At 38.1% G+C, this 24,912-nt stretch overlaps 3 protein-coding genes and 1 non-coding gene across 7 annotated transcripts in view; 2 read left to right on the top strand and 2 right to left on the bottom strand.

The window, feature by feature from the left end:
* Positions 1-10,154, top strand: part of LOC134814516 (glycine N-methyltransferase-like) — an 84,080-nt gene extending 73,926 nt beyond the window's left edge. For 2 of the 3 annotated variants that reach the window (XM_063822670.1, XM_063822671.1), the window contains exons 3-10: positions 1,963-2,022; positions 2,198-2,291; positions 3,826-3,956; positions 4,416-4,546; positions 4,685-4,822; positions 9,082-9,185; positions 9,320-9,370; positions 9,605-10,154. In XM_063822670.1, coding sequence (XP_063678740.1) covers positions 1,963-2,022; positions 2,198-2,291; positions 3,826-3,956; positions 4,416-4,546; positions 4,685-4,822; positions 9,082-9,185; positions 9,320-9,370; positions 9,605-9,770 — 875 coding nt within the window. In that variant the 3' untranslated portion in view covers positions 9,771-10,154. Of the gene's footprint in view, positions 1-777; positions 959-1,962; positions 2,023-2,197; positions 2,292-3,825; positions 3,957-4,415; positions 4,547-4,684; positions 4,823-9,081; positions 9,186-9,319; positions 9,371-9,604 lie in introns of those variants that run through there. The other variant, XM_063822672.1, reaches the window with a different exon arrangement.
* LOC134814515 (SID1 transmembrane family member 1-like) overlaps positions 1-23,705 on the bottom strand; it is a 56,866-nt gene extending 33,161 nt beyond the window's left edge. For both annotated transcript variants that reach the window (XM_063822667.1, XM_063822666.1), the window contains exon 1: positions 23,701-23,705. The gene's annotated coding sequence lies outside the window, so the exon portion shown is untranslated. The remainder of the gene's footprint in view (positions 1-23,700) is intronic.
* Trnas-gcu (transfer RNA serine (anticodon GCU)) lies at positions 17,982-18,053 on the bottom strand. Its single transcript has one exon. It is a non-coding gene; the product is annotated as a tRNA-Ser (tRNA).
* On the top strand, positions 20,187-21,835 carry LOC134814523 (uncharacterized). The gene is made up of 5 exons (XM_063822680.1): positions 20,187-20,274; positions 20,622-20,782; positions 20,976-21,114; positions 21,287-21,487; positions 21,709-21,835. The coding sequence occupies exons 1-5, from the start codon at positions 20,193-20,195 to the stop codon at positions 21,711-21,713; spliced, it is 588 nt and encodes a 195-aa protein (XP_063678750.1). The 5' UTR covers positions 20,187-20,192; the 3' UTR covers positions 21,714-21,835.
* Positions 23,706-24,912: the final 1,207 nt, after the last annotated feature.

The raw sequence follows: 24,912 nt of genomic DNA, 5'->3' as shown, positions 1-24,912 counted from the left end.
GACCAATAAGTATCAGAGAAATAAATAATATATATAAACCTGTCACGTCAATTTCGGTAAGAAAGGTCCGTTGTTCGTGACGAATTCTTGAGGAACTCTAAGCCCCTCACGATAATAATGTGAAACCGATTCTTTGTTCATAATTAATGACGTCATTCCTTATGATATGCTGTCAGGAACATTCTGACGTTAGATAATCATTTAATTCGTGAAAGTAAATTTAGTTTTGTTTCAATTGAGCATTAAGAGTTTTAAGGAATAAATTGCATTGGGATAAAATGGAGAAAGCAGGTATGAAACTCTATTTTAACTTATACAAAGACTCTACAGTATCTCCCTGAGGGCCCTTGACACAGCTTTGCCACGCTGCTCCATAATTTTGTATCATACATAATAACGATCTATGTTCTGAGGTCATTTGGTCCAAGAGTCCCGAGATATGTTTGGTAGAAAATTAACATATGGCTGAAGACCAACTTATATTCATTATTCAGTAGCAAAAACTGAAACAAAGCCAAACAAAAAACCAATTTTGTCTTTATCGTTAGAACTGGATGATTGACAAAAACAGATAATCTTGAGGATGCATTTTATCGATCACTCTCCTTCATGAAAAAAATAAAGAGAAGCACTAGCTTGAGAGTCGACACGCATAACAATTGAATCTTACTCATCTAATTCTTGTCGATAATTTATAGCACGGTTCATACTTTTAGTGGGGCACTTTGACAAGCAGTTGGAGATTGATCTACATAATTCCGTGCATGGTGGTGATACAGATTCTAATTTTAATACAGATGATTACTTTTACTTTAATAAGCAGTCGGTTAGTTTGTTTCGTTAAGCGATTGTCGCTTTGAAAGAATATGTTCTTGTTAGAAACTAGTTGATAATAGGTTTAGAAACACAACTTGGTATTAATTTGGAGTAATGGGGATGACAACGCAATTAGTTAATGGTACCTAATTTTACTTATTAGTAGAAGTTCCAGAAAGAACGTCCTCTTTCGTTAGTTTATGACGTGAATTTCATATCGTGATGTGCATGACATGTGCAAAATATCTGACCGGCACTTAAAATTGGGAAAGCTAGAGTGGTCAATGACCTCACCTGGACGCCACTTATTGGTCGTCTTAACTATCCCATGATCACGTTACTATCCCATGATCACGTGACTATTCCATGATCATGTGACTATCCCATGATCACGTGACTATCCCATGATCACGTGACTATTCCATGATCATGTGACTATTCCATGATCACGTGACTATCCCATGATCACGTGACTATTCCATGATCATGTGACTATCCCATGATCACGTGACTATCCCATGATCACGTGACTATCCCATGATCACGTGAATATTCCATGATCACGTGACTATCCCATGATCACGTGACTATCCCATGATCACGTGACTATCCCATGTTCACGTGACTATCCCATGTTCACGTGACTATCCCATGATCACGTGACTATCCCATAATCACGTGACTATCCCATGATCACGTGACTATTCCATGTTCACGTGACTATCCCATGATCACGTGACTATTCCATGTTCACGTGACTATTCCATGTTCACGTGACTATCCCATAATCACGTGACTATCCCATGATCACGTGACTATTCCATGATCACGTGACTATCCCATGATCACGTGACTATCCCATGATCACGTGACTATCCCATGATCACGTGACTATCCCATGATCACGTGACTATCCCATGATCACGTGACTATCCCATGATCACGTGACTATCCCATGATCACGTGACTATCCCATGATCACGTGACTATCCCATGATCACGTGACTATCCCATGATCACGTGACTATTCCATGATCACGTGACTATCCCATGATCACGTGACTATCCCATGATCACGTGACTATCCCATTATCACGTGACTATTCCATGATCACGTGACTATCCCATGATCACTCTGTTTTACAGGTGTTCAGGATCAGTACAGTGATGGGAAGGCAGCTCAAGTGTGGAATCTATACATCGGGGGTAAGTTTATCTGAAATATTTGGTTAATAACTTAATCGATTATTGGTGGTTTGTCTTCGCACATAATTTCGGCTAAACCAGTTACCAGCACCATAGATAAATCAATTTGTTAACATTGTCTGAACATGTCAAAGAATAAAGTAAAGTGAAGATGATAAGTGAACGATCACATCAGGGAAGAAACGGACAGGAGAATACAAGGAGAATATGGTAAAGCTTCTTAAAGAGCATGATGTTCAGAACGTACTGGATGCTGCCTGTGGGACTGGGTAATTAGCAACTACTAATTAATTACTTGATTAATTAGTTATCCATAACTTTCTACAACTGTAGTCCTTGTTGACCTTCTCAAGCTCCAGTATTGTACACTGTACAGACTACAGTATATTATGTAAGTTAAGAGCTCCAGTATTGTACACTGTACAGTATATTATCTCTACTATAATTCAAAGAATTATTTTTGTATGTCTGTACGACCGCCCACGTGCAAATTAGGCGAGAAATAGGAATTTAGGTAACAACCAAAGGCAAAACGTTCCATAGCAACGGTGTTTTAATGCACACATGCACGTGCAAAGATTGTTTTAACGTCATTTTGATCGGTTTTGTGGTAATTACGTTGTGTTCAGTGCGAGCTACATTTTTATCGGCTGTATCTTCGGTGGGGATGAATACTTTTTGAAACGATTTGAACTTACTTCCAAAGAATACTATTAGGTTCCTCCCTGTTACCACGGGTTTTCTAGTTATATATATAATTCAAAGAATTATTTTTGTATGTCTGTACGACCGCCCACGTGCAAATAGATGAGAAATATGAAGTTGCAAAGTAACCATGGTAACGAGGGTTTTTACGTGCACGTGCAATGATTGTTTTAACGTCATTTTGATCGGTTTTGTTGATATTACGCTGTGTTTAGTACGAGCTACATTTTAATTGGCTGTATCTTCGGTTGTGACGGATATTTGTTGATGCTATGAAAACTGACTACCAAAGAATACTATTAGCGTCCTCCCTGTGACCACGGGCTTTCTAGTATTATATAAGTTAAGAAAACGTTATAAGGTTATCTAACGTATGTTTTCCTGGTGCAGAGTAGATAGTGTGATGTTGCTAGAAGCAGGGTTCACTGTACAGTATATTATATAACGTTATCTAACGTATGTTATCCTGGTGCAGAGTGGATAGTGTGATGTTGCTAGAAGCAGGGTTCACTGTACAGTATATTATATAACGTTATCTAACGTATGTTATCCTGGCGCAGAGTGGATAGTGTGATGTTGCTAGAAGCAGGGTTCACTGTACAGTATATTATATAAGGTTATCTAACGTATGTTATCCTGGTGCAGAGTGGATAGTGTGATGTTGCTAGAAGCAGGGTTCACTGTACAGTATATTATATAAGGTTGTCTAACGTATGTTATCCTGGTGCAGAGTGGATAGTGTGATGTTGCTAGAAGCAGGGTTCACTGTACAGTATATTATGTAAGGTTATCTAACGTATGTTATCCTGGTGCAGAGTGGATAGTGTGATGTTGCTAGAAGCAGGGTTCACTGTACAGTATATTATATAAGGTTATCTAACGTATGTTATCCTGGTGCAGAGTGGATAGTGTGATGTTGCTAGAAGCAGGGTTCACTGTACAGTATATTATATAAGGTTATCTAACGTACGTTATCCTGGTGCAGAGTGGATAGTGTGATGTTGCTAGAAGCAGGGTTCACTGTACACTGTACAGTATATAATCATGTAAGTTAAGAAAAGGTTATAAGGTTATCTAACGTATGTTATCCTGGTGCAGAGTGGATAGTGTGATGTTACTAGAAGCAGGGTTCACTGTTAAGAGTGTGGATGCCAGTGACAAGATGCTTAAGTACGCATACAAGCTGAGGTGGCAAAGACACAAGAATAATCCTGTCTACGATGACTGGGGTTAGTGAAATTTACCTCTTACCTCTTACCTCTTACCTCTTACCTCTTACCTCTTACCTCTTACCTCTTACCTCTTACCTCTTACCTCTTACCTCTTACCTCTTACCTCTTACCTCTTACCTCTTACCTCTTACCTCTTACCTCTTACCTCTTACCTCTTACCTCTTACCTCTTACCTCTTACCTCTTACCTCTTACCTCTTACCTCTTACCTCTTACCTCTTACCTCTTACCTCTTACCTCTTACCTCTTACCTCTTACCTCTTACCTCTTACCTCTTACCTCTTACCTCTTACCTCTTACCTCTTACCTCTTACCTCTTACCTCTTACCTCTTACCTCTTACCCCTTACCTCTTACCTCTTACCTCTTACCTCTTACCTCTTACCTCTTACCTCTTACCTCTTACCTCTTACCTCTTACCTCTTACCTGATGCTATCTTAAACGTTGATCCCCTCAGAGATTGGAGAAGGTGACTGGTTGGACCTTGAGAACTGTGAAGATACTATCGCACATCCTGAACATGGATACGACGCTGTGCTCTGTATAGGAAACTCGTTCGCTCACCTTCCTGACTTTGCTGGCGATAACGTGAGTTTGGGAGGGTTTATAGTTTAGATTTCAGTTTCTGTTCTGCTTTTTGAAGTTTTTTTCCTGATAACTTGATCATGTTAGATGACAAAAATCTAAGACACAATTCTCTGAGTGTCATCATAAAACCTTTCCCAGAGCCTTCACAAGCTAGCTATCAGCAACTTCCACAAGATGTTGAAGCCTGGTGGGATCCTGATTATTGACCACAGAAACTACGATTACATCATCAAACATGGTGCTCTGCCTAACTGTAGCTCCAAGCTCTACTACCAGGTTACTACTTGATTACTAGTAGGTTACTACCAGTTTACTACTAAGTTACTACCAGTTTACTACCAGGTTACTACTTGATTACTACTAAGTTACTACCAGTTTACTACCAGGTTACTACTTGATTACTACTAAGTTACTACCAGTTTACTACCAGGTTACTACTTGATTACTACTAAGTTACTACCAGTTTACTACCAGGTTACTATTTGATTACTAGTAGGTTACTACTTGGTCACTACTAAGTTACTATTAAGTTACTAATAAGTTACTACCAGTTTACTACCAGGTTACTACTTGATTACTAGTAGGTTACTACTTGGTCACTACTAAGTTACTATTAAGTTACTACTAAGTTACTACCAGTTTACTGCCAGGTTACTACTAGATTACTATCAGGTTTAGAGGATATTTTCATTGTGTTACATGTTCCTTGTTGGCGCATCAGAGTTCAGAAACTGTATGTGTCTCAAACCACTCTCTGCTATAAATAGATAGCACAATATGCACGTGAACAATCCCTGTTGAAAATTGCTCCAGTTCAACATTTTGTGAAACACCTGCTGAAATTATATAAATATTTTATTCTTTGTTGCACATCTGTTCGCGAAATTATTAGTGATAAACTGTTTATCACACTCTGCAGTTGCCACGGCTGGTGTTAAACAATGTACATAACATTGTACATAACATTGTACATAACATTGTTAATACAATGTAAATTGTTAATACATTTATGTATCTGGTAAACAGATGGAATGTTTTCGCATAAAGTGTTGCTGTAAGAATGTAAGAATGTAAGAATGTAAGAATGTAAGAATGTAAGAATGTAAGAATGTAAGAATGTAAGAATGTAGGTTTATTCGATTTAAAGGACATCTAATTTTGTGTGAGCTATAAAAAATATGGTTAGTTAGAAACTTCAAATATAATTAAATTTAGAAATGATTGGGTTTACTTTTGATCCCCTTCCTGCTCTTTCTCGTCCTCTTTCAAAATATAGACTGTCAATAGAAATCAAGCGATTACGTTCAAGCGAAGAAATCAAGCGATTACGTTCGGAGTCTCGGAGAGCTAACATGGGCCATTTTTATAGAAATAGAGAAGATACCCGGTTGTTCCCAGAACTAGAATAGTGGGTTTTGTGTAGCTGCTGACTAAGCATTTCCTGTTTTCCTAACTAGTTTAGAATTAGAGCTTATACTGACAATAGCAGGACACAACCATTTTATAATATAATTTGAACTAACTCTATTATTTGGGTAGTGTACCATTTTTGTTCAAGCCAGGTTATAAATGATTCCGGGCTGCATTCATAGTTCAATATATGATGAGAATTTCCTGTAATCCGAGAAATTTAATAAAATTTTGGAAAAGATTGGTCGTACTGTGTGGAATACTGGAACATTCTTCTTTAACTCGATCTGCCGACGTAAATATGTCAGAGCATGAGAGCAAAGTTAGTTATTAAAGTATTGCGATTTCTATACTGATTCAGTGTTAAATCAGGTTAAGTAATAAACCGGGTAAACCTGTTTTGTGTTATTCTCGATAAACGAAACGTCAAAATTTGATCAGTGACCCATTATTAGTATGTATGTCGCATTCAAAGAAACCGAAGCTGTAATCAGGTTTTAGCTCCTTAAACCTGAAAACAAGCATATTTCTTAGATTCAGAAGATTTTTAACAAGATTACAAGATGTGAACACGTTCAAGTTTCCTAATTTTTGTTAAAATAGCGGTGTAAACAAACATCAGATTCCGTGATTTGAAGACTCTTCTCAGACTATAACTTAGGAGTCCGCGAATAGAAAACTCCCGGAAACTTATGTTTACATCGTTATGTAAACATAGTCTTGTCATTATGGAGAAGCCTTGGGAACCTGCCGAGCTTGTTACTTGTTATATACTGTGGTCCGCTTCAAACTTGTCAGGGTCAGCGGTCGTCACAGTTAGGGGTCGTGAAAATGCTGACATAAAGTTTTTTATTTGATCATAATATTATAACTAAAATACTAGATGACATGAATTGTGGTATTGAAAGTAGAATTAATATGAAATGAGCTCGTACGTTAAAATATTTTCGAAAACTAAAAGAAAGAAGAAAAATGTATAGAATCTCAGAATCTGTAGAAAATCTAGAAAAGTTTCTAAGTAAGCAATTACATATTGATCGTTATAATTGAATTAATACTATTTCAGAATATGAGTATGACGTAGAAATGTCGATACGTTATTCAGCTATTTATTTCCATTAGAATATGTCTTCACTGAGTCTATTCAGAAACAATCAGAAATTTGAACAAAAGAACTATAAAAATGAGCCCACTGCCAGAAACCTTAACAGACTAGCAGATAATCTGCAAGGAAATTTTCGTTTTCGGAGGAAATTTTTGGTGCCAAAGAGGAAATTTACAAAGTCTACGATCTGAATTTTGAAACATTTTACCATACATTTTCTGGGGTTATGAGGAAATTTTCCAAAAACAATCCAAAATTGTTGACAAATGGAAGAGGAAAAAACGAACAGTTCTTTGAATCGTTTTTGAAAATGATCTCTATTGCCAAATTGCTTCTAGGCCTTCTGTGTGGGCAAAATCATGAAGAATTTTTGCCTGCGGCAAACATATCTTCAATTCCTGTCTGTGCGAAAGTTTAAGTTGTATGCACTCTACATTTCTCAGGATATGGTTGCCTCTACTCTGCAAGGCACATATAATAATTTGTGATAACTAAAACAGATGGTGCAAGCTGGCCATGTTTAGTGTTTTACTTGTGGGTTGTTAGGAGAAAGCCATTTTGTAACACATTATTTTGAAGGGCTTCAAATATTTTGTTATTGCAGATTTTAATGTGGCCAAGCAAAAACGCAGAAAATTTTCTGGGGCGTAGCTCCAAATGCTTAAGAACTGTCCTGCTTCACTCGCCGACATTGCGAAAGTGGGGGGGGGGGGGGGGGGGGGGCGCCTGATTATAGTATAATATTCGTTGCCATTAGAGCGTATCTTCTCGTGAACCTGTGTGTGTCGCTTCTTCTTATCTCATCTTATCTATTTGTTGCCGGTCGATCATGACTCCTCGTCACAAGGTTAACAATTTCTAACCAGAGTACTTGAGATGAGCATGACAGGATCCCAACTGAACTATAGGAGTTAAAATGTACAGACTAGGTCTAGTCTGTAGTCCAATCTGTAAGTTACCATGCAAGTCTATGATATTTAAGAGTCATTTTGTGGTGCTTTTTTCTCATCTTATATAGGTTACTTTTCAATCATCTTGTTGTCAATCCTAGCTAGATCCCAATGAGTTATAGAAGTTAAAATATTCAGACTACGTCTGTATAAAGTAACCATGACTAAAATTAAATACTTATTTCTTCCTTTTGAATACTTATTTCTTCCTTTTAAATACTTATTTCTTCCTTTACTGTGGAGCAAAGTTATCTTTATTAACCAAATCCTTGTTTACCCACGTGAAATATTCACTTTATTCGCTGATGAAAAGTAAAAACATTTCAATCCTCATTTTGTAACGAGTTAAACTTGTTTCTTCTCTTTAAGTTTTAAAATTAAAAACTGGATATCATAACACTAAAAACAAGATTATCAAGGTTTGTTAACAACTTTTGTGGAGTTAAGTGTGCATTCATTGTCATTAACTCGTTTTAAAATTTAAATAAAATCTCTGAATTCCTTTGGGAGTTGCCTCGTAATGCGACGATGAAATGTGATACACGGTCCCCAGTTACTGGAAGTTGGAACATACCTTTTTGAAGAAAACTCTTCAGATAAAAATTATAACACTTATTCGCTAATCAATAATCACTTACAGCCCCACATCCAGAAAGTTCAAAATCTCCTAGCAGTTCAATATTTCCACCCTAAACACTTTCTTATGCCCTAAAAAGCCAGGTCTTCTCAACATTTATTTTTTGGCACCAAATTTCCTCCAAAATCCAAGATTTCCGCGCACATTATCTGCCGCCTTTCTGGATGTGGGCTTACAACTGAGTCTTCTTACAAACCAGCCAATCGATTAATTGAATGTACAACCAACGAATCATACTGGACTACTCATTTGTTTTGACATGTGACAGGGATTTAGGAATTTGATTGGTCGTTCCTGCGTTCTGATTGGTTTATCGCCTGTTATCGTGTCCTCCCTGATCCCCGCATACTTTAAATATTGACTGATATTCTAAAGTTATTAACCAAAAAGTAATTAAATGTGATTAACCGTTTTCTACCGTATATTATTTCAGGGTGACCGTATCCATAAAATCAAGACATCAGTTTTGACGGTGGACACTCAAGCAACAATGGTGACACTTGATTACGAAATAGATATTACAGGAATACCATTTGGGTAAGTCATTGGTATGACGCAGAAATTCCGCAAGTTATTATCTACCCTTAAAAAAATAGTCACCAAATACATTTTGGTAGTTACATTTTCTGCATTTTTCTCTTAACCATTATTTTGACGGTAAGTTTGTTTAGGAAAGATCAGTCGATGAGAGAGAAACCAGACGGCAGAATCATCCCAGTCAGGTATTTATTGGTTGATCAGTTAATTGTTTGATTGCATAATTGGATGGTAGGATTGGTAAGGTTGTTGGACTAACCAATGCTATCTTAATTGCATAGATGTCAAACTATGAAGTGCTTATACTGGAAAAATGTAATTCCTCGCTAATACTTTTTAAAAAGCTCTACCACATACCGATGAAAAAGTCATATTTAAATAACCCATCTTATTATTTGACCAAATTAACAATATTTCAGTAATTTCCGACTCTCCTACTACCCGCACCGCCTAGCAAACTTCTCTGCAATGCTGGCCGAAGAATTTGGTGAAGGAGTAGAACACCAAATTCTTTCAGATTTCCAGAAGGATCCACCTGTTGACTACATTCCATCGTACTACGTACACGTGCTCAAAAAACAATAAATATAATCTAGATTTGTTGACTTTGCTCATGCTGATCTGTGGGAGAATTGAATTCAGAAAAACTTGTTTTAATGATTTATTTTAATAAGGCATTTTGCCATGTTGAAATTAAGGTTTGCTTGATTTTATGATTGGTTGCAATTTTTGTTGGGGAAACTAATCATTATCATTATTTTGGTATGTTGCATGAAGCTGTTGAGATAGGGAAGTTTGTTTAAACATTAAATAAGTTTACTAATTAATTACTAATTAGTTTACTAATTAATTCATGAATTAGATTAAGATATTATGAGTCACCAACTTACTCTTGGTGTTCGATACAGTTTTTATTAGGCATTATTAAGGCCTCATTTGTTTATACTATATAACAATTTTCAGTTTTCACGATAGATTTTTATTACGAATTAATAAAAATGATGGGTTTCAACTTTTGTCAACATTTTATATGGATTGATAATATCCGGTTGGAAGAGACAAGGACAAATGAAACAGGAAGTTAGGAATGTAGGCAAATTTTCGGCGTCAACGCCATCCTTAGGCTTCAGAAGTCTCCTACAGCCGCCTTATCAACAGGGTTGCTGAGAGACTAGAGACTCAAATTATTTGTTATATAGTAATGTTGAAAGTATTAAAACTGTTTTAGTGATAGATTAGTCATTCCAGATGAGACTGAAAAGTTAAATGTGTTAAGATCATATACTGTGGTATTATGGAACATAAACCCAGTTCACCACCCTGACCCTAGTAAAGCAATGGTAAGTGTAACCGGTTTGACCGTAATTGAACGATCTCTGCAAACATCTCACAAAACACGAAAGGGCAGTTATCCGGAAACCTGTATTCCTGGCATCTTGTAATTGTTATTTTACGGAGCGCGCGGTGAATGATTTGTTATAGTTTGTTATAGTTCCAGCGCGCGCGCACGCATGTGCTTTAAATTAAATTAGATCAGATCATGTGCCACCTATATTATACTACCCGGGATCGGAACATAAATCGCATACGGGGGTAAAGATTCTCAGTCTGGATTTGTATGGAATTTGACCTGTATTTCAGCTAATTAAAGTTGTGAATTGTTCCTGGGTGTGGCTTGAGTTACCTGGGGACCTCAGGCTATTAGATTTATGTTCATAATCATAGAGATTCGGCGGAATGACAGGCTGACTGGCTGAGCGCCGCCCAGTAAGGTTTGAGTGGGCCAAGATGTCGAAACTTGGTTTTTCTGATGGTTTGGGACAGGTAATAGTTATTCAACCACCAAAACATGTGCCAATTACCCGGGAACATAAATCGCATAATATACGGGGGTAAAGCTTCTCAGCCTGGATTAGTATGGAATTTTCAGATATTTTGGTATAGGCGTGGCCCCTGGAAGTGGCCTGAGTGGGTTGAGAGGTCGAAACTTTGTTTTTCTGATGGTTCGGGACAGGTACTACTTATTTAACCTCCGGAACACACGCCACCTACCCGGAACACAAATCACATACAGGGCTGAGTAAAGATTTATGACTTGAATTATAGCTTTTTAACCACCCTTGGATGTTGTTCCAAGTTGGGTTTCAGGTGCTATTTAGTTCATATCTTCTTCTTCGTAGGCGGCCTTCCTCGTCTGTGTAGATGATAGACCCAGGAAGAATCCACCGCCGGATCAGAGTTAGGAGAGTAATTGCTCCACGTTTGTTGTTCGGACAAGGGAGGAGGGACCAGGGACATAAATACAGGGAACTAGGGACATAGATGCGTTACACTGCAGGACAGAGGAACTCAGACTGCAACGAGACTGCAAAACCCGTTGGAGCTCGCTGTGCAGTATGTTGGAGAGATATGACCAGATAACTGATGAAGTGCATGAAATTTTAGATGACTTGGAGCTAGGCAATCTAAAACTGGATGCAGGAGAGACTGACTTAGCTAAAGACATTACCAAGACTCTCGCACCGTTCAAGACTGTAACTGAGTTTTTGTGTAAAAGAGACAGCATGCTCGCTCAAGCAAAAGTGATTATTAAGTTGATTGCCAGTTAGCTCGGGGAAATGGGTCAAACTTAATCCTTGTCATGTCCACCTGTAGGTTCCACCAGGATCTCGAATTTATAACGTTCATTAGTATAGTATAATAGTATAGTGACATTCGAAAACCACGATTTTTCGTTATCGAACTTTAATTCGTAAATCGTCCGATAGTTAGTGAGAAGAGAAGCAATTGGTTTACAATTATAGCTCAAAGATATCAAGATAAGCCCGAAGTGATTCGACTTCGAATGAAATCTACTGGAAATCCATTAATCACGGCCGTGAATCAAAATAGAATTTCTATCGTGGGAATGGCTACAGAGGTATGGAACTATGATCATTATGAGAAACCCTGGCACCGGTCATATCCGGCGGTTTTTCAATTTACGATCCGACTAGCTCCTAGACAGCTATTGACAGCCTGACAGGGTGGCTCACTCAAATTTGAACTGTGACACGTTTAAATTCCACGTTAAATTGGGGTTTTAATGTAATAATCAGATTCATTATAAATAAAATTTATGTCATGATAATCAATATGACCATCAGCTGGTTAGGTTAGTGTGTAAAAAATATGCAATAAATTGTTGGTGTATTGACCAGCCTCATAGAGTTAGCTCTATGAGCCTGGTCAACACACCAGCAGGACAATAAGAAAATGTAAAACATACCCCGTCTTTTCGGCCAGGTAGCGCAGTTGGTTAGCCAGCTTTGCAATCGTGAGGTTGCAGGTTCAAATCCCACTGCCTGCCTGGTCGTGGGGTGAGTGTCGTTGACATTCAGCTAAGGATCGTGAGAGGTCTATGCAGCCCCCCGGTGTACTCAGCCGAATACTCGAGAAATCGGGTGTGAGGGTTAAATGAGGAGCTGCACATTGCAGCAAAGTCTCGGGCGAAGAAAGTATGGTACACACTACCTTAACCGTCACTGGCTAAAAACAAATCCTTCGGCTTCCTGTAATTGGCTGGTTGCACTTGTGTAACAATATGGCTGTTGGAATACTCCGAAGTAAAATAAGTGTCTAGATTAATAGGTCTCAGCGAAACTTAACATAAGTGAAAATATTCTCCTTAGCATCACGAGGCTATTGTTAACAAAGAAGCTTTAAATTGTGTGTAACAGAATAACTTGATGAACGTGTGTATAAACGCGTTACACAACTTTATATTTGCCGTACGGATGCCAATTATCGATCACTTTCCCTGGTTTAAAGTTCTGACTGAAGATTGATTGAAAATGGAATTTTCAACTAAAAGTCTAAAACGATAAATGAGGAAGGAATTTAAACAGGCAACTAAGAATTTGCTTCATGGGTCATGTGCTGACAGTGACATGCACCCTGTTAGTGTTAGCGTTCACGACTTCACGTGCACCCTCTCAGTTTCTCATTTGATCTAATGCAGATGCAGCAGACTGCAAAGGTGCCACTGCCGACCAGAGTAACAGGTTACTGTTAGAACAGTGATTATTGAACGTATGATAGATAACAACCGATACTATTACTACAGCGGTGGATTCAAATTTCACCTGGTCAAACCCGGGGTGGACTATTTACATTAAGCGTCCCAACGGCTCCTGACACATGGTAGAACCTGGTAAGCTCGGGAAATTGGGTCAAACTTAACCCTAATTGTCATTTCCTCCTGTAGGTTTTCGCTCCTACTAAATCGCTCTCCCAAATTTTAAGAAAATTCTTGTGAAAAGGCCCTTTGGTTGTAAAATTGTTCTAAACCGGACGTTGGGTAAAAATACTTCCCTGGAGAGTTATGGGCAAAATCCCGTTTTGGTCACGTGACACTTGACAGGCTAGTAAAACATGAATTCCATTGTTTAGGGCTTGGGTTAGGGTTAGAGTTGTGCCTGTGGTAAGGGTTATGGATAGCTTCGGGGTTATACTTATAGTTAGGGTTAGGGTTGGGATTTGGGTTTTGTAAAACCGTTTTGTACGGCAGCAAAACCATAAAAACCAAAGTCACGTGAAATTTTTGGGCGAGCGAATTAGTGAGAGCCGTAGGTTTCACCTTATGAGTTTATAAAATTCACTTGTGTAGTTATACTTATAGAATGGTGACACTTGAAAGCCACGAACTTTAGTTGCTCAAAGCTATCAAGATTAGGGTTGCCAACCGATGGCGATAATATCGGCGATAATTTCCCAAAAATCATTATTGATTAACGCGACAATTTTCGAGAATTATCGCAATAATCAACCAATTTTTACTATGGTAAAATGGCCAACATTTAACATATTTTTCGAATCTATTTATCATTTTGTAAAGTTAAAACCCAGTGCTATAATGCTAACATAATTTTCAGTGTGATGGTATGTGTGTATGAATTTGTGGCATTAAATCGCATCTAGTAGGTAACTTAGAGGTTGTATGGTCAGACGTAGTTAGTGTTGTTTGTTGAAGCACGGAAAGGAACTCAGACTGCAACGGGACTACAAAACGTGTTGGAGCTGGCAGTGCAGTATGTTGGAGAGATGTGACCGGATATGGGATAACTGATGTAGTGCACGGAATTTTAGATGACTTGGAGCTAGGCAATCTAGCTTATAGTTATAGGCACTTAACTTATAATAACATACATGACATTCAAGTGCATTTTAAAGCAATTTGCCCTGAAGTATGATAATTACAACCAGTTTTATCGTGTTCAGCGTCCTCAAAAACACAGGGTTACATGATTTTCACTTCAATTTTCATTAACGAATAATCCTTCTATTTTAAAATCGCTGGCCAAGCTACATGCTGAAGGTGATACCATAAATAAAATAATAATATCAGATCAATATGCTGCGATAATTGCGCAGCTCCTATAATTGGATCCAATTACACGCGATACACTATATTATTCCATATAAGGCCTGATCAAGTAGCTTGAGCTCGGAGAATAAGCTCTGGTGACGTCATAGTCGCGTGACCTCAGGCTCATAATCACGTGACCTCAGACCCGATAAATCTGGCCTGTTCAGCCGGCCCCCTGTCAACTGATCTTGAGGTGACGTACGACAACTAGTTGACCCAATCAACGTCTGGAAGGCTGCGAATTCTCACATGCCAAACTCACAATATCCTTAAGGAGTTGTGCGAGATGACGATACATAGAGGCCGTAGAATTATGAGGAATACCAGATCCTGGTGGAAGTGTGGAACCTAAGCGATCCATGATATCACGACAGGCACTAAATTTACAATTTAGTTTTACATTGAGTCATAAATTAGAATTATTAGCAATACTGCGTGTTTTGATCTAGAAACAAATTTTGACATTCATATTACAGAACCGTCAACTGAGGTGATGAAGATGACTTGGATGTCACTTTACTTTGTGGATTGCACTCCAATTTCGGGTATTGGCGAAGTTCGACTACATTTGTACTTCATCCCGGCGATGTTACCCGCAGCATGGCGATTTTACCCCCGCGATCAAATTGCCCATTGTAACACGTAGGCTAGAGCTAGATAAGTAAAATTGACAGGTATATCAAGGAAATATAATTAAGTTTCGAGTGGTATGGTGCTTAGCACCGAATATGGTATAGTTTCAAAATGGCAAAGTTACCCCATATTACAGGGTAACCTCGCCCTGATTTCAGTGGCACCATAAATCAAGCTGACTATTTATGCGTGGCTGATGTGGTTCATACGAAAACATTTGCTTTACCAATCCTGTTCATATGAGCTATACACTTTTTCAAGTACTCGTGTCGCATTTTCTAAATAACATGAAATAGCTGTAAAACATGGCGAAGTTCCCCCATTTTACGGTACTGTACGGCATAATTGCACTTATTGGCATGGTGCGTATGTGAGAAATAGTCACTGAGACATTCGGAGTAAGCTCAACAGTGTACAATTCATCATTGAAAGCTGGGCAAAACACTCTGCTCAGGGATTACCCAACCCAAACAATGGTGAATGGAGTAAGCCCGCAACAGTGTACAATGACCCATCATTGATAGCTGGGTGCCCCCTTCATCACAATAAAATACATGTATAACTTGGTATCAACATAATGGATTCGTTGGGCATCACCGGAATTAGGCATTTAAGCTCAGGCAGTCAGGTCATGTATAATAATTCACTAGATGACTATATCTTCCATCGCATTTTGCAAGTCCCACTAATCGCACTATTGACCTAATACTCCACTTTTTTGCACCATCAGCTGTTATTCGTTCTATCACATTTGTGTACTTGGTATCATTGGGTACAATGATATCGACATGTCCGTAACTGAGTGGCGTAACATTACCTGTTGGCGCCCCCGCCGAAAATTCGCCCCCAGACCCTCCCTAAAATTGAACAAATTAGGTGATCCGGTAATATCTATAAAAAAGTGTGTTTCTAGAGCAAAATGCGCGTATTTGCTAGTACCCCGTTAAGTTTTTCAAAATTGTCCCACACGACGTAACATCAGAAACATTTAAAAGTTTCTCTTTAAAACTGACTTTAAAGAATACTATTGACCAAAACCCAATTCTATTGGGATTTTGGGAAAAGCGTTTGACCAATATAACAGCTTCTTCGATTTATTTTACTTTGACCGGGATTAGCCGGTACGTTATTATCAGACCCTTCTGATTTCTGTACATTTGAAAATCATACCAAGGGGATTAGCTTGCACGGCACCTCGCCAATCAAGTTGTTGCAGAAACCTTTCCGGTGCCACGCACAATCTAATTGCAGCGCGGTGTCATTCTTAAGTCAATTACTAGGGGGTGCACGATAAAAATAAACTTGCTCGGATTTTCAAAATTTTTGTACCATTGTTTTCTAGAGACTGTGAGAATTTTCACAGTACCAAATTTGTCATACCTTTTTGGAATGATCAGTGAGTTTCGCCTAGGTGCCATATTTGATGGTGCGCGGCTTTTGGAGCAAAATTAGGTGTAAAAGTCGCGTAATTTGACCAAATTCGTTGATTTTTGTCGTATTATGTTATCATATCTTCGGTTCCTGAACATGAATCATGCTGAAAATTTGTCAGAACCTTCCAATCATACTTACCCACCGAACCTAATTTAGATGTGAGTAGGGGGTGCACCATAAAAATAAACTTGCTCGGATTTAAAAAATTTTTGTACCATTGTTTTCTAGAGACTGTGAGAAATTTCACAATACCAAATTTAAGTCATACCTTTTTGGAAAGATCAGTGAGTTTTGCCTAGGTGCCATATTTGATGGTGCGCGGCTTTTGGAGCAAAATTAGCTGTAAAAGTCGCGTAATTTGACCAAATTTGACCAAATTCGTTGATTTTTGTCGTATTATTTGGATATATCTTCAGTTCCTTGCATGAGATCCTTCTAAAAAATTGGCGACGACCTTCCAATAGGGCTTTCACAACTGTTCGAAAAATTTGGTGGATATCGGAGTTGATATAGTGATAAAAATGGGGCAAAATACGCTGCTTTTAGCTGTAACATAATGTCTGATGGTTGGATATGCTTTAAACTTTTCGGACACTTTCCTTGTAAGTCTATGAGTAAGCTTACCAATTTTGGTTGCAATCGGAGGTCGGGAAGGATACTTAATATCTATTTGTTTGAAGAAAATTGTGCTGGCCGAAATTAGCGCTAAAAAACCATCCTACAGTCTGCAGTCGGCACGCGCGGCTCACTGTCGATGGCGCACTACCTAATGTGAGAGATTGGCCTTGATTAAGAGGTCTAAAAATGACAAAATAGGTATAAATTCGTCGATAACTCAAATTCTGACCATCGAAATTGCTCAAACTAAATTAGGTTCAGTAAAACATAAGTGTTTGCGTACGCTGACCAAATTTCAACAAAATCGTTATATGGGAAGTATTATAACTTTTTGATTGTTTCCGAAATAATGTGCTGGCCGAAATACGAGCTAAAAAACCATTCAATGGTCAGCGCGCGCGTCTTACGGTCGATGGCGCACTGCCTACAATTACCACCAGAAATAAAATCATGTTTTTCAATTTATAAAGGATCACGCGTTGCAAGGAACGTAGCCATTTATAAAACTGGCTACGTTGCAGCATGCAGGGTACGATAGATTTAGAGTAATTTAGTATGGCTCATGTCTTGCGGGCAATATTGTATGTTTCAAGTGATGAATTAAATTCTTTCCTTCTCTGGGTTGGGTCAGAAGTCTTAATCATGCAGCTCACTGGATTGAGGCAGTAAGGTAGTACGTTTTCGTAAAAAGCAAGGGTGAGATGTGCCGAGAGCGGGAATTGAACCCACGACCTCCCGATTAGCGCTCGGATGCTATACCATTAAGCTATCTCGCCACAAATCCGTCCCAACAATTCACTACTTGTACTACAGATTACATGCCTTATCAGTTGCTGTATTACACACAAGTGTGTAACACACAATTACTGACTCCCGACCAAGGTATGTTGCATATATAACCATTAGGTTCAGTGGGGGTGGATTCTCGGCCACACCCGTATTCCAGGGCAGTTAAATTCTTTCTGTTCGTCCTGTGTCTTTCCCCAACGTCTACGACAACGGACAGTACTGTTGTAAAGTCTTGGAAAGTTCTACGGTTTTAAGTTAAGATACAGTTATTAATAGTAAAGTACCGCTATAACTGTGTCATTCACCCGTAGTTATAGAGCCAGATCAAACGTAAAAATATAGCTTGAATAAATAAAAACTGAACGGCCAGGTAGCGCAGTCGGTTAGAGCACCAGCTTTGCAATCGTGAGGTTGCGAGTTCGAATCCCGCTGTCTGCCTGATCGAGGGGTGAGTGAAAAGCAAAAACCTTCAATGGTTGGTTACCGTAATGGGTGCCATATTCCTAGCATGAAATATTTACCTACTTACTTGCAATTCAGCAATTGTCAGGTCTGCAGAAGCATTAGTATTGGTCGTTGCCTTGCTAGGCTATCCCGAAACTAGAAGCTTGCTTTAATAAATTGAAACATAAGTTCAACAGTAAATTGTCCCAAAGTCTGATGAGTCACCAGCCAACAAAGTAAACGTGTGATCGATTATAACCGCTAGTAATTTATTACGGATAATAAAGAAGCTAAGTGCTCATGTGGACAACCAAACTAAAGCGCAGGTGTTTTAGTAATCTTTTCATCTTTTCTCCGCATTTTCAGAATTATGCAATTATTTTGCGCTCTGCTTTGATTCATTTTGGCGTCTACAATTGAGTTGTGAAAAGGAATTGACATCACTTTTTTCGGATCTTTCTCCTGAGGCTGCTACGGAGAATTAGACCACTGTCATCCGAAACCGGCAGATTTTTATTGTTTTATCACAGTGAAGTGCCACAAGGACTAAAGACGTTAGCTTTAGGCTTAGCCAAGCAACTTTACATCATCAGCAGAAAGTTTAATTTGTTTCTATATAGCTTTTGGAATTTGCCTACTTATCCTTCTTATCTTACTTGGCACTGGATGCACTTTGCTAGGCAACCAAACAAAAACACGTTACATGCCCAGGATGATGATTAATCACTCTACACTCGACTGTCACGTGACTTTTTCAACCCGTTCTCTAGCTGGTCCTGAACGATTATCCGAAACCCCAACCCTCTCATCTGATCCCAACCCTAACCCAATCCTTAACAAAAGCATATGCTGAAACCCTACTAGTTACCATAGTTACACTACTAGTTACCATAGTTACACTGAAACCCTAACGAGAAATTAGACTAACTTCCTTATACGGTCATCACGTGACCGAGACAGGTTTTCGCCAATATCTCGTCAGGGAAGCATTTTAACCCTATGTCATGGGGGTGATTCGTAATCAGCGTCCGGAAATACATCGATTGAAGTCTGGGGGCTTTTTAGAACAATCTCGAAGATCGACTGTAGCACGCTCGACATGCCGAATTTCAAAGTAATCGGGTTATTCGAATTTGGAAGTATGCTAATTACACGTTTGGAATGAAGTGCAAGTGACACATATGAATTATGCTCAATGCTTTAGTAAACAACGCATAGACTATTATGGCGTAAACGGCAAATTTGTATCCAAACTGACATCAATCAGTTAGTGTCAAAGCATACGATTAACCAATGCAAATGGGTAGATCCAAGTACGGCGAATATAAGTATAACAGTAACGTGATAAGAAGACATGGCAAAAAGGATCTCTTTGAATGCTGTAGTAATTCTTGCTGTAGTAATTCTTAACCAGTTTACTCAACTTGGTCCAGTTTTCGATAGATTGTTAGTTTAATTCTAAGATAAAATATTTGTTGCCCATTATTAAAAGCCTATGACCAACCATAAACTGATGAATCTTTGATAATGCCTGATTATCTAATAATTGTCTGATAATCATCTGATAATTATCGGATAATTAACTAATAATATAATATCTTTTCCCCGCATTTAAATTAATACTGTACCAATAGTATAATGTGGTTATTTTGTCACTATAATTTTAACACAATAAGGAAGTTATGTTAGTCAAGATGCAGATGACGATGATGATGACCCTGGCAATGTTAGCTGGCATTGCTTTGGCTGACGGAGAGATCTTGTGTAAGTTTAAGTTCATATTATATAATTTATTGAAAGACGTTTCTTTGATGTATTTTATAAATACATTTATTTTGTTCGCTTTTGAAATTCGTATGGAAAATTTTTAGTGCTTCTGTATCAGTGTAATTTAATGATGACGTAATAATGATAAAGAAATTATTTAAAAAAAAAGGAATCGGGAATTTGACGGACTTTTACATTCTGTTTGAACAATATCGATCAAACGACTTCAAACCGCGATTAATTTGGGACACTGTTTTTTCCAAATCATCAGGTCTGTCAGAAGTTTTACAATACATTTACTGTAGTCTTTAAAAAACAACTATTATAATATTGTTCCTCGCCAGCGGAAGAGATAGGGGAAAACTTACTGCTAAACCTGTCGTGTGATGATGGAGAATACCTAAATATAGAGAGCGCAAGATACTGGGCACCTCATTCATTCATGGGGCTCTGCACTGACCAACATGATGCTTTTGAAAAAACTAGCAATCACTGCAATCTTAAGGTTTGAAGACATTGAAGAAAATGTGTAATGAGACATAAAACATTAAAACTAATGAGATTATAGACAATTTAATTAGGACTGGACGTGTGAAAAGTTTTGATTTTAAATTCTTCACGAATCAACATTCTTCTAAATTTCTAACTCCCAAAACGGTAAACCGTTTCGTCATCCTCACGACCTGCTGCTCTCACAGGGATCATGTTCGATAAACACGAGCCCGGGTAGTTTCTTTGGTGATCCATGCTGGGGTGCGTGGAAGAAACTGGCAGTATCGTACATTTGCCAGACATGTGACGAGGGAGAACTGTTTGTTGAGAGGGTAGGATGTCAAGGTTAGTGATAATTAGTAAGGAAATAAGAGCAGCGCCTTACGAAATAAAGTTTTTGTGTAAAAAGAAAAGTTTATAAACTGATGTATTGAGATTGACGTTCTGATAATATGGGCAATTGAATCAATGAACCTTACGACTTTTGGGGCCACTTAATTTTTACAAATCTTTTCAGAAGTTCCTGCAGTTATTCAGGTACTACCTCAGGTACTACCTCAGGTACTACCTCCAGTCCAGCCTTACAGAAATGACAATCGATGTGGTCCGAAGTTCCCCCTCGGAGATGGCTCTGCCAGTCAGTGTAACCCTGGAAGGTGCTGTTCTAGGCAAGGACGGTGCACAAACAAAACAAAACAGTGCAAAGTCAAGGGCCGAAGTGAGTATTAACACGAAAGGCAGAAAATATTTCTTAGTTGATTGAATGTTAAGTAGTTATAGTGGAACACTGACACTTTTCAATCAACTTTCAATCAACCGATGCGAAGACCTATGTACGCTAATTAGCTATAAATTTGATTGGTTTTAAAAAGTGACTCCTCTGGTCCGTTATAGTTAGTTATACTTATACACGTCTTTATTAACATCCCTTCACCTCAGAATAGAATTTGAGAACATATCGTCGTCCAGAAAAACAGCAGATGGGTGGAAACGAATTTGAAGCATGATTTGGACAATTTCTCGTCGGAGAGCAATAAGATTTGGATATTTGTAAAGAGGTCAACCATATTTGTTTGATATATGACAGTGCAATTCTGGGTTTCATTATTCAATTATACTAGAAGCTTATTTGTAGTTATTCGCTGTCATCTGTTAGAAAATATGCATGTCATCCCATTAATAGTAACCAAATATATACAATGCATTAAAAAAATTTACAAAAAAATTTCGTTTTGTGTATTTTTATTACTATTAATAATAATATCATAATTTCGAGAAACTTGTTTTATTTCTGTTCCATTTTACAATTCACGTTCACGTTAAATAAAAGCTCGACAGAAAAAATGTGTTTTGTTGCCAAAGTTCTTAAAATCCCAAATTTTCGGATCAAGCTCGAGAGACTAGTTTGATCACCTAAAACTATAAAAGCATGGGCCTTACGGGTATTTTCTGTTGCGTATTTTTGACCGTACAATGAATTGAAAATATTCATGAGATGTTAAAACTGATATTACCCGGGTAAAAAATTTAACTATGTTATCGAAATTTGGTTTGATCTATCATCATGCAAATCTAAAGCCAAAAATTGATGAAAAGGCGAATGCAGGCAAAGTGAGGAAATATTAGAGGTTAAAATGCAAATGTAAACACGATTATCTAATAGTAATATAATAACTATTAGCTAATTTGACAAAAACCCATAATCATGGGTAGAGTGGACCGCTGCCAGTGTCTCTCTTTCCCAAACAAAAGTAAATGATATTAATTTGAATGACCGTCTGCAATGCAAAATGATACCGATAATGAAATCGGTCGCTCGCTTTTCCATTCATTTACAATTGCAATTGTATTAGATTAACCTAGAATAACTATCCGAAGGCAGCTGTACTCGGGTAGTTAAAACCCTGATTTGTTTTGTGAAACTTGGTTTCGAGACCAACAAACTAAGACCGGTGACCGAACTTTTTAGGGGGTCCCGGACCCCAACCGCCAAACAGTGCCCACGGGGCAGCCACGCCCATATTTAGTTCAAATTAGGCCCAATTTATCCAAATACCCTGATTATGCCCAAACCCCAGATTTTAGGTGCTCTACTTGTAGCTAGTGGTCCTTGAACTCGTATATGAATTTTCATCAAGATTGGACAAATAAATGACTGAGTTATGAGCCAAAAACCATATGCCCATATTTGGGCATACGTACCAAATTGAATAAATTTTAGCCCATAAATTAGTCAAATGTCAATATTTTTGAATGAAACCAACTTTATATGGAAGGTAAGCATATACTACACATTCTCTATGATTATCAGCTCAGTATCTACCTAACTGTGGAGTGTGGATTCGGTATTCAAATAATCGCAAAAAATGAACTATAAATCGCCCATATCTCAGTTCGCGATATTTGCAAAACTGATTTCGCTCAAAACAATAGAACTCAGTAGGGTTTCAATATTTTTACATGAAATTTTCAAAATCAACGTAGAATTGCATTTAAACCTTAAGTTTTTGGACAGAATTTTGAGATAGGCCTTCAAAAAAATTTGGCGGCCAAATTCTGAAAAATGCCCGGAAAATTTCAGAAGTTGAACCCCCCCCCCCCCTTAATTAACGGGTGATACTCTTAAAATATTTGTTTCAAATAGACGACGAGTCCAACTCGACGAGTCCAAATTGGCGTGCGTCTTGGCATGTTATAAACCTACAACGTTCGCCAAAATCTAGCATTTTCAGACCACCCCACTAGTACTACACCCTTTCCTTGTCCGGGTTTTTCCCAATTTAAAAAAACCCACATACGGGGGAACGATTCTTAGTCTGGATTTGTATGGAATTTGACCTGTATTTCAGCTAATTAAAGTTGTGCATTGTTCCTGGAGGTCGAAACTTTGTTTTTCTGATGGCTTGGGATAGGTACTAGTTATTCAACCACCAAATTATTTGCTACTTATCCGGGAACATAAATCGCATACGGGGGTAAAGATTCTCAGTCTGGATTTGTATGGGATTTGACCTGTATTTCAGCTAATTTGTAATTAAAGTTGTGCATTGTTCCTGGAGGTCGAAACTTTGTTTTTCTGATGGTTTGGGACAGGTACTACTTATTTAACCACTGAAACATGTGCCATACCTACCCCGGAACACAAATCGCATACGTGGGTAAAGATTCTCAGTGTTTATTTGACCTGAATATCAGCTATTTGACCTGGATTTCAGATAATTAAAGTTGCGCATTGTTCCTGGGCGTGGCTTGAATGGGCCAAACTTGGTTTTTCTGATGGCTTGGGATAGGTACTAGTTATTCAACCACCAAATTATTTGCTACTTATCCGGGAACATAAATCGCATACGGGGGTAAAGATTCTCAGTCTGGATTTGTATGGAATTTTCAGATATTTTGGGTTAGGCGTGGCCCTTGGAAGTGGCCTGAGTGGGTTGAGAGGTCGAAACTTAGTTTTTCTGATGGTTTTGGACAGGTACTACTTAATACTCATTTAACCTCCGGAACACATGCCACCTACCCGGGAACACAAATCACCTACAGGGCCGAGTAAAGATTTATGACTTGAATTACATACATTCGAGACGAAAATATAGAAATGCCTGATGGTACCACTATCCTTGAACCAAAGAATGTTAGATATCTTGGAGTATGGTTTGATAAAAATTTAAAATTAACGCACCACATAGACATACTCGTATGTAAGATAAGTCGAATAGTCGGTATACTATGGAAAAGTCAGCATCTCACACTAGATTTATAACGGACTTATGAGGCACATCTTAATTATGGCATAGTCACGTGGGCCTCGGGGTTTGCAACTAACATTATTAGTACTAACATCCTAGATCACGTATAAATAAAGTTATCCGTGCAATATTTAGAAAACCAAACTATAACAAAAAGTCTAGAACGCACACGCGGGTAACTCCCCTCTATAAGGAATTGAATTTACTAAAAGTAAGTGATTTATACTACTATAACTTAGCTATACTAGGACATAACTTTTTCCACAGTAACAAACCTCCGGTTACTTACAAATTCCGAACATTTTGAATTTAAATATTCAGTACCCTTCACTTGCCACATATATGATTAATTATTCTCATAATTCACCATATTATTATTACAAAATGAATTTAA

The sequence above is a fragment of the Bolinopsis microptera genome, chromosome 4, assembly GCF_026151205.1.
Source record: "Bolinopsis microptera isolate Bmic1 chromosome 4, MBARI_Bmic_1.0, whole genome shotgun sequence".
In the NCBI taxonomy this organism is placed as follows: Eukaryota; Metazoa; Ctenophora; class Tentaculata; order Lobata; family Bolinopsidae; genus Bolinopsis; species Bolinopsis microptera.
This window is presented reverse-complemented; position numbering and strand designations above follow the sequence as displayed.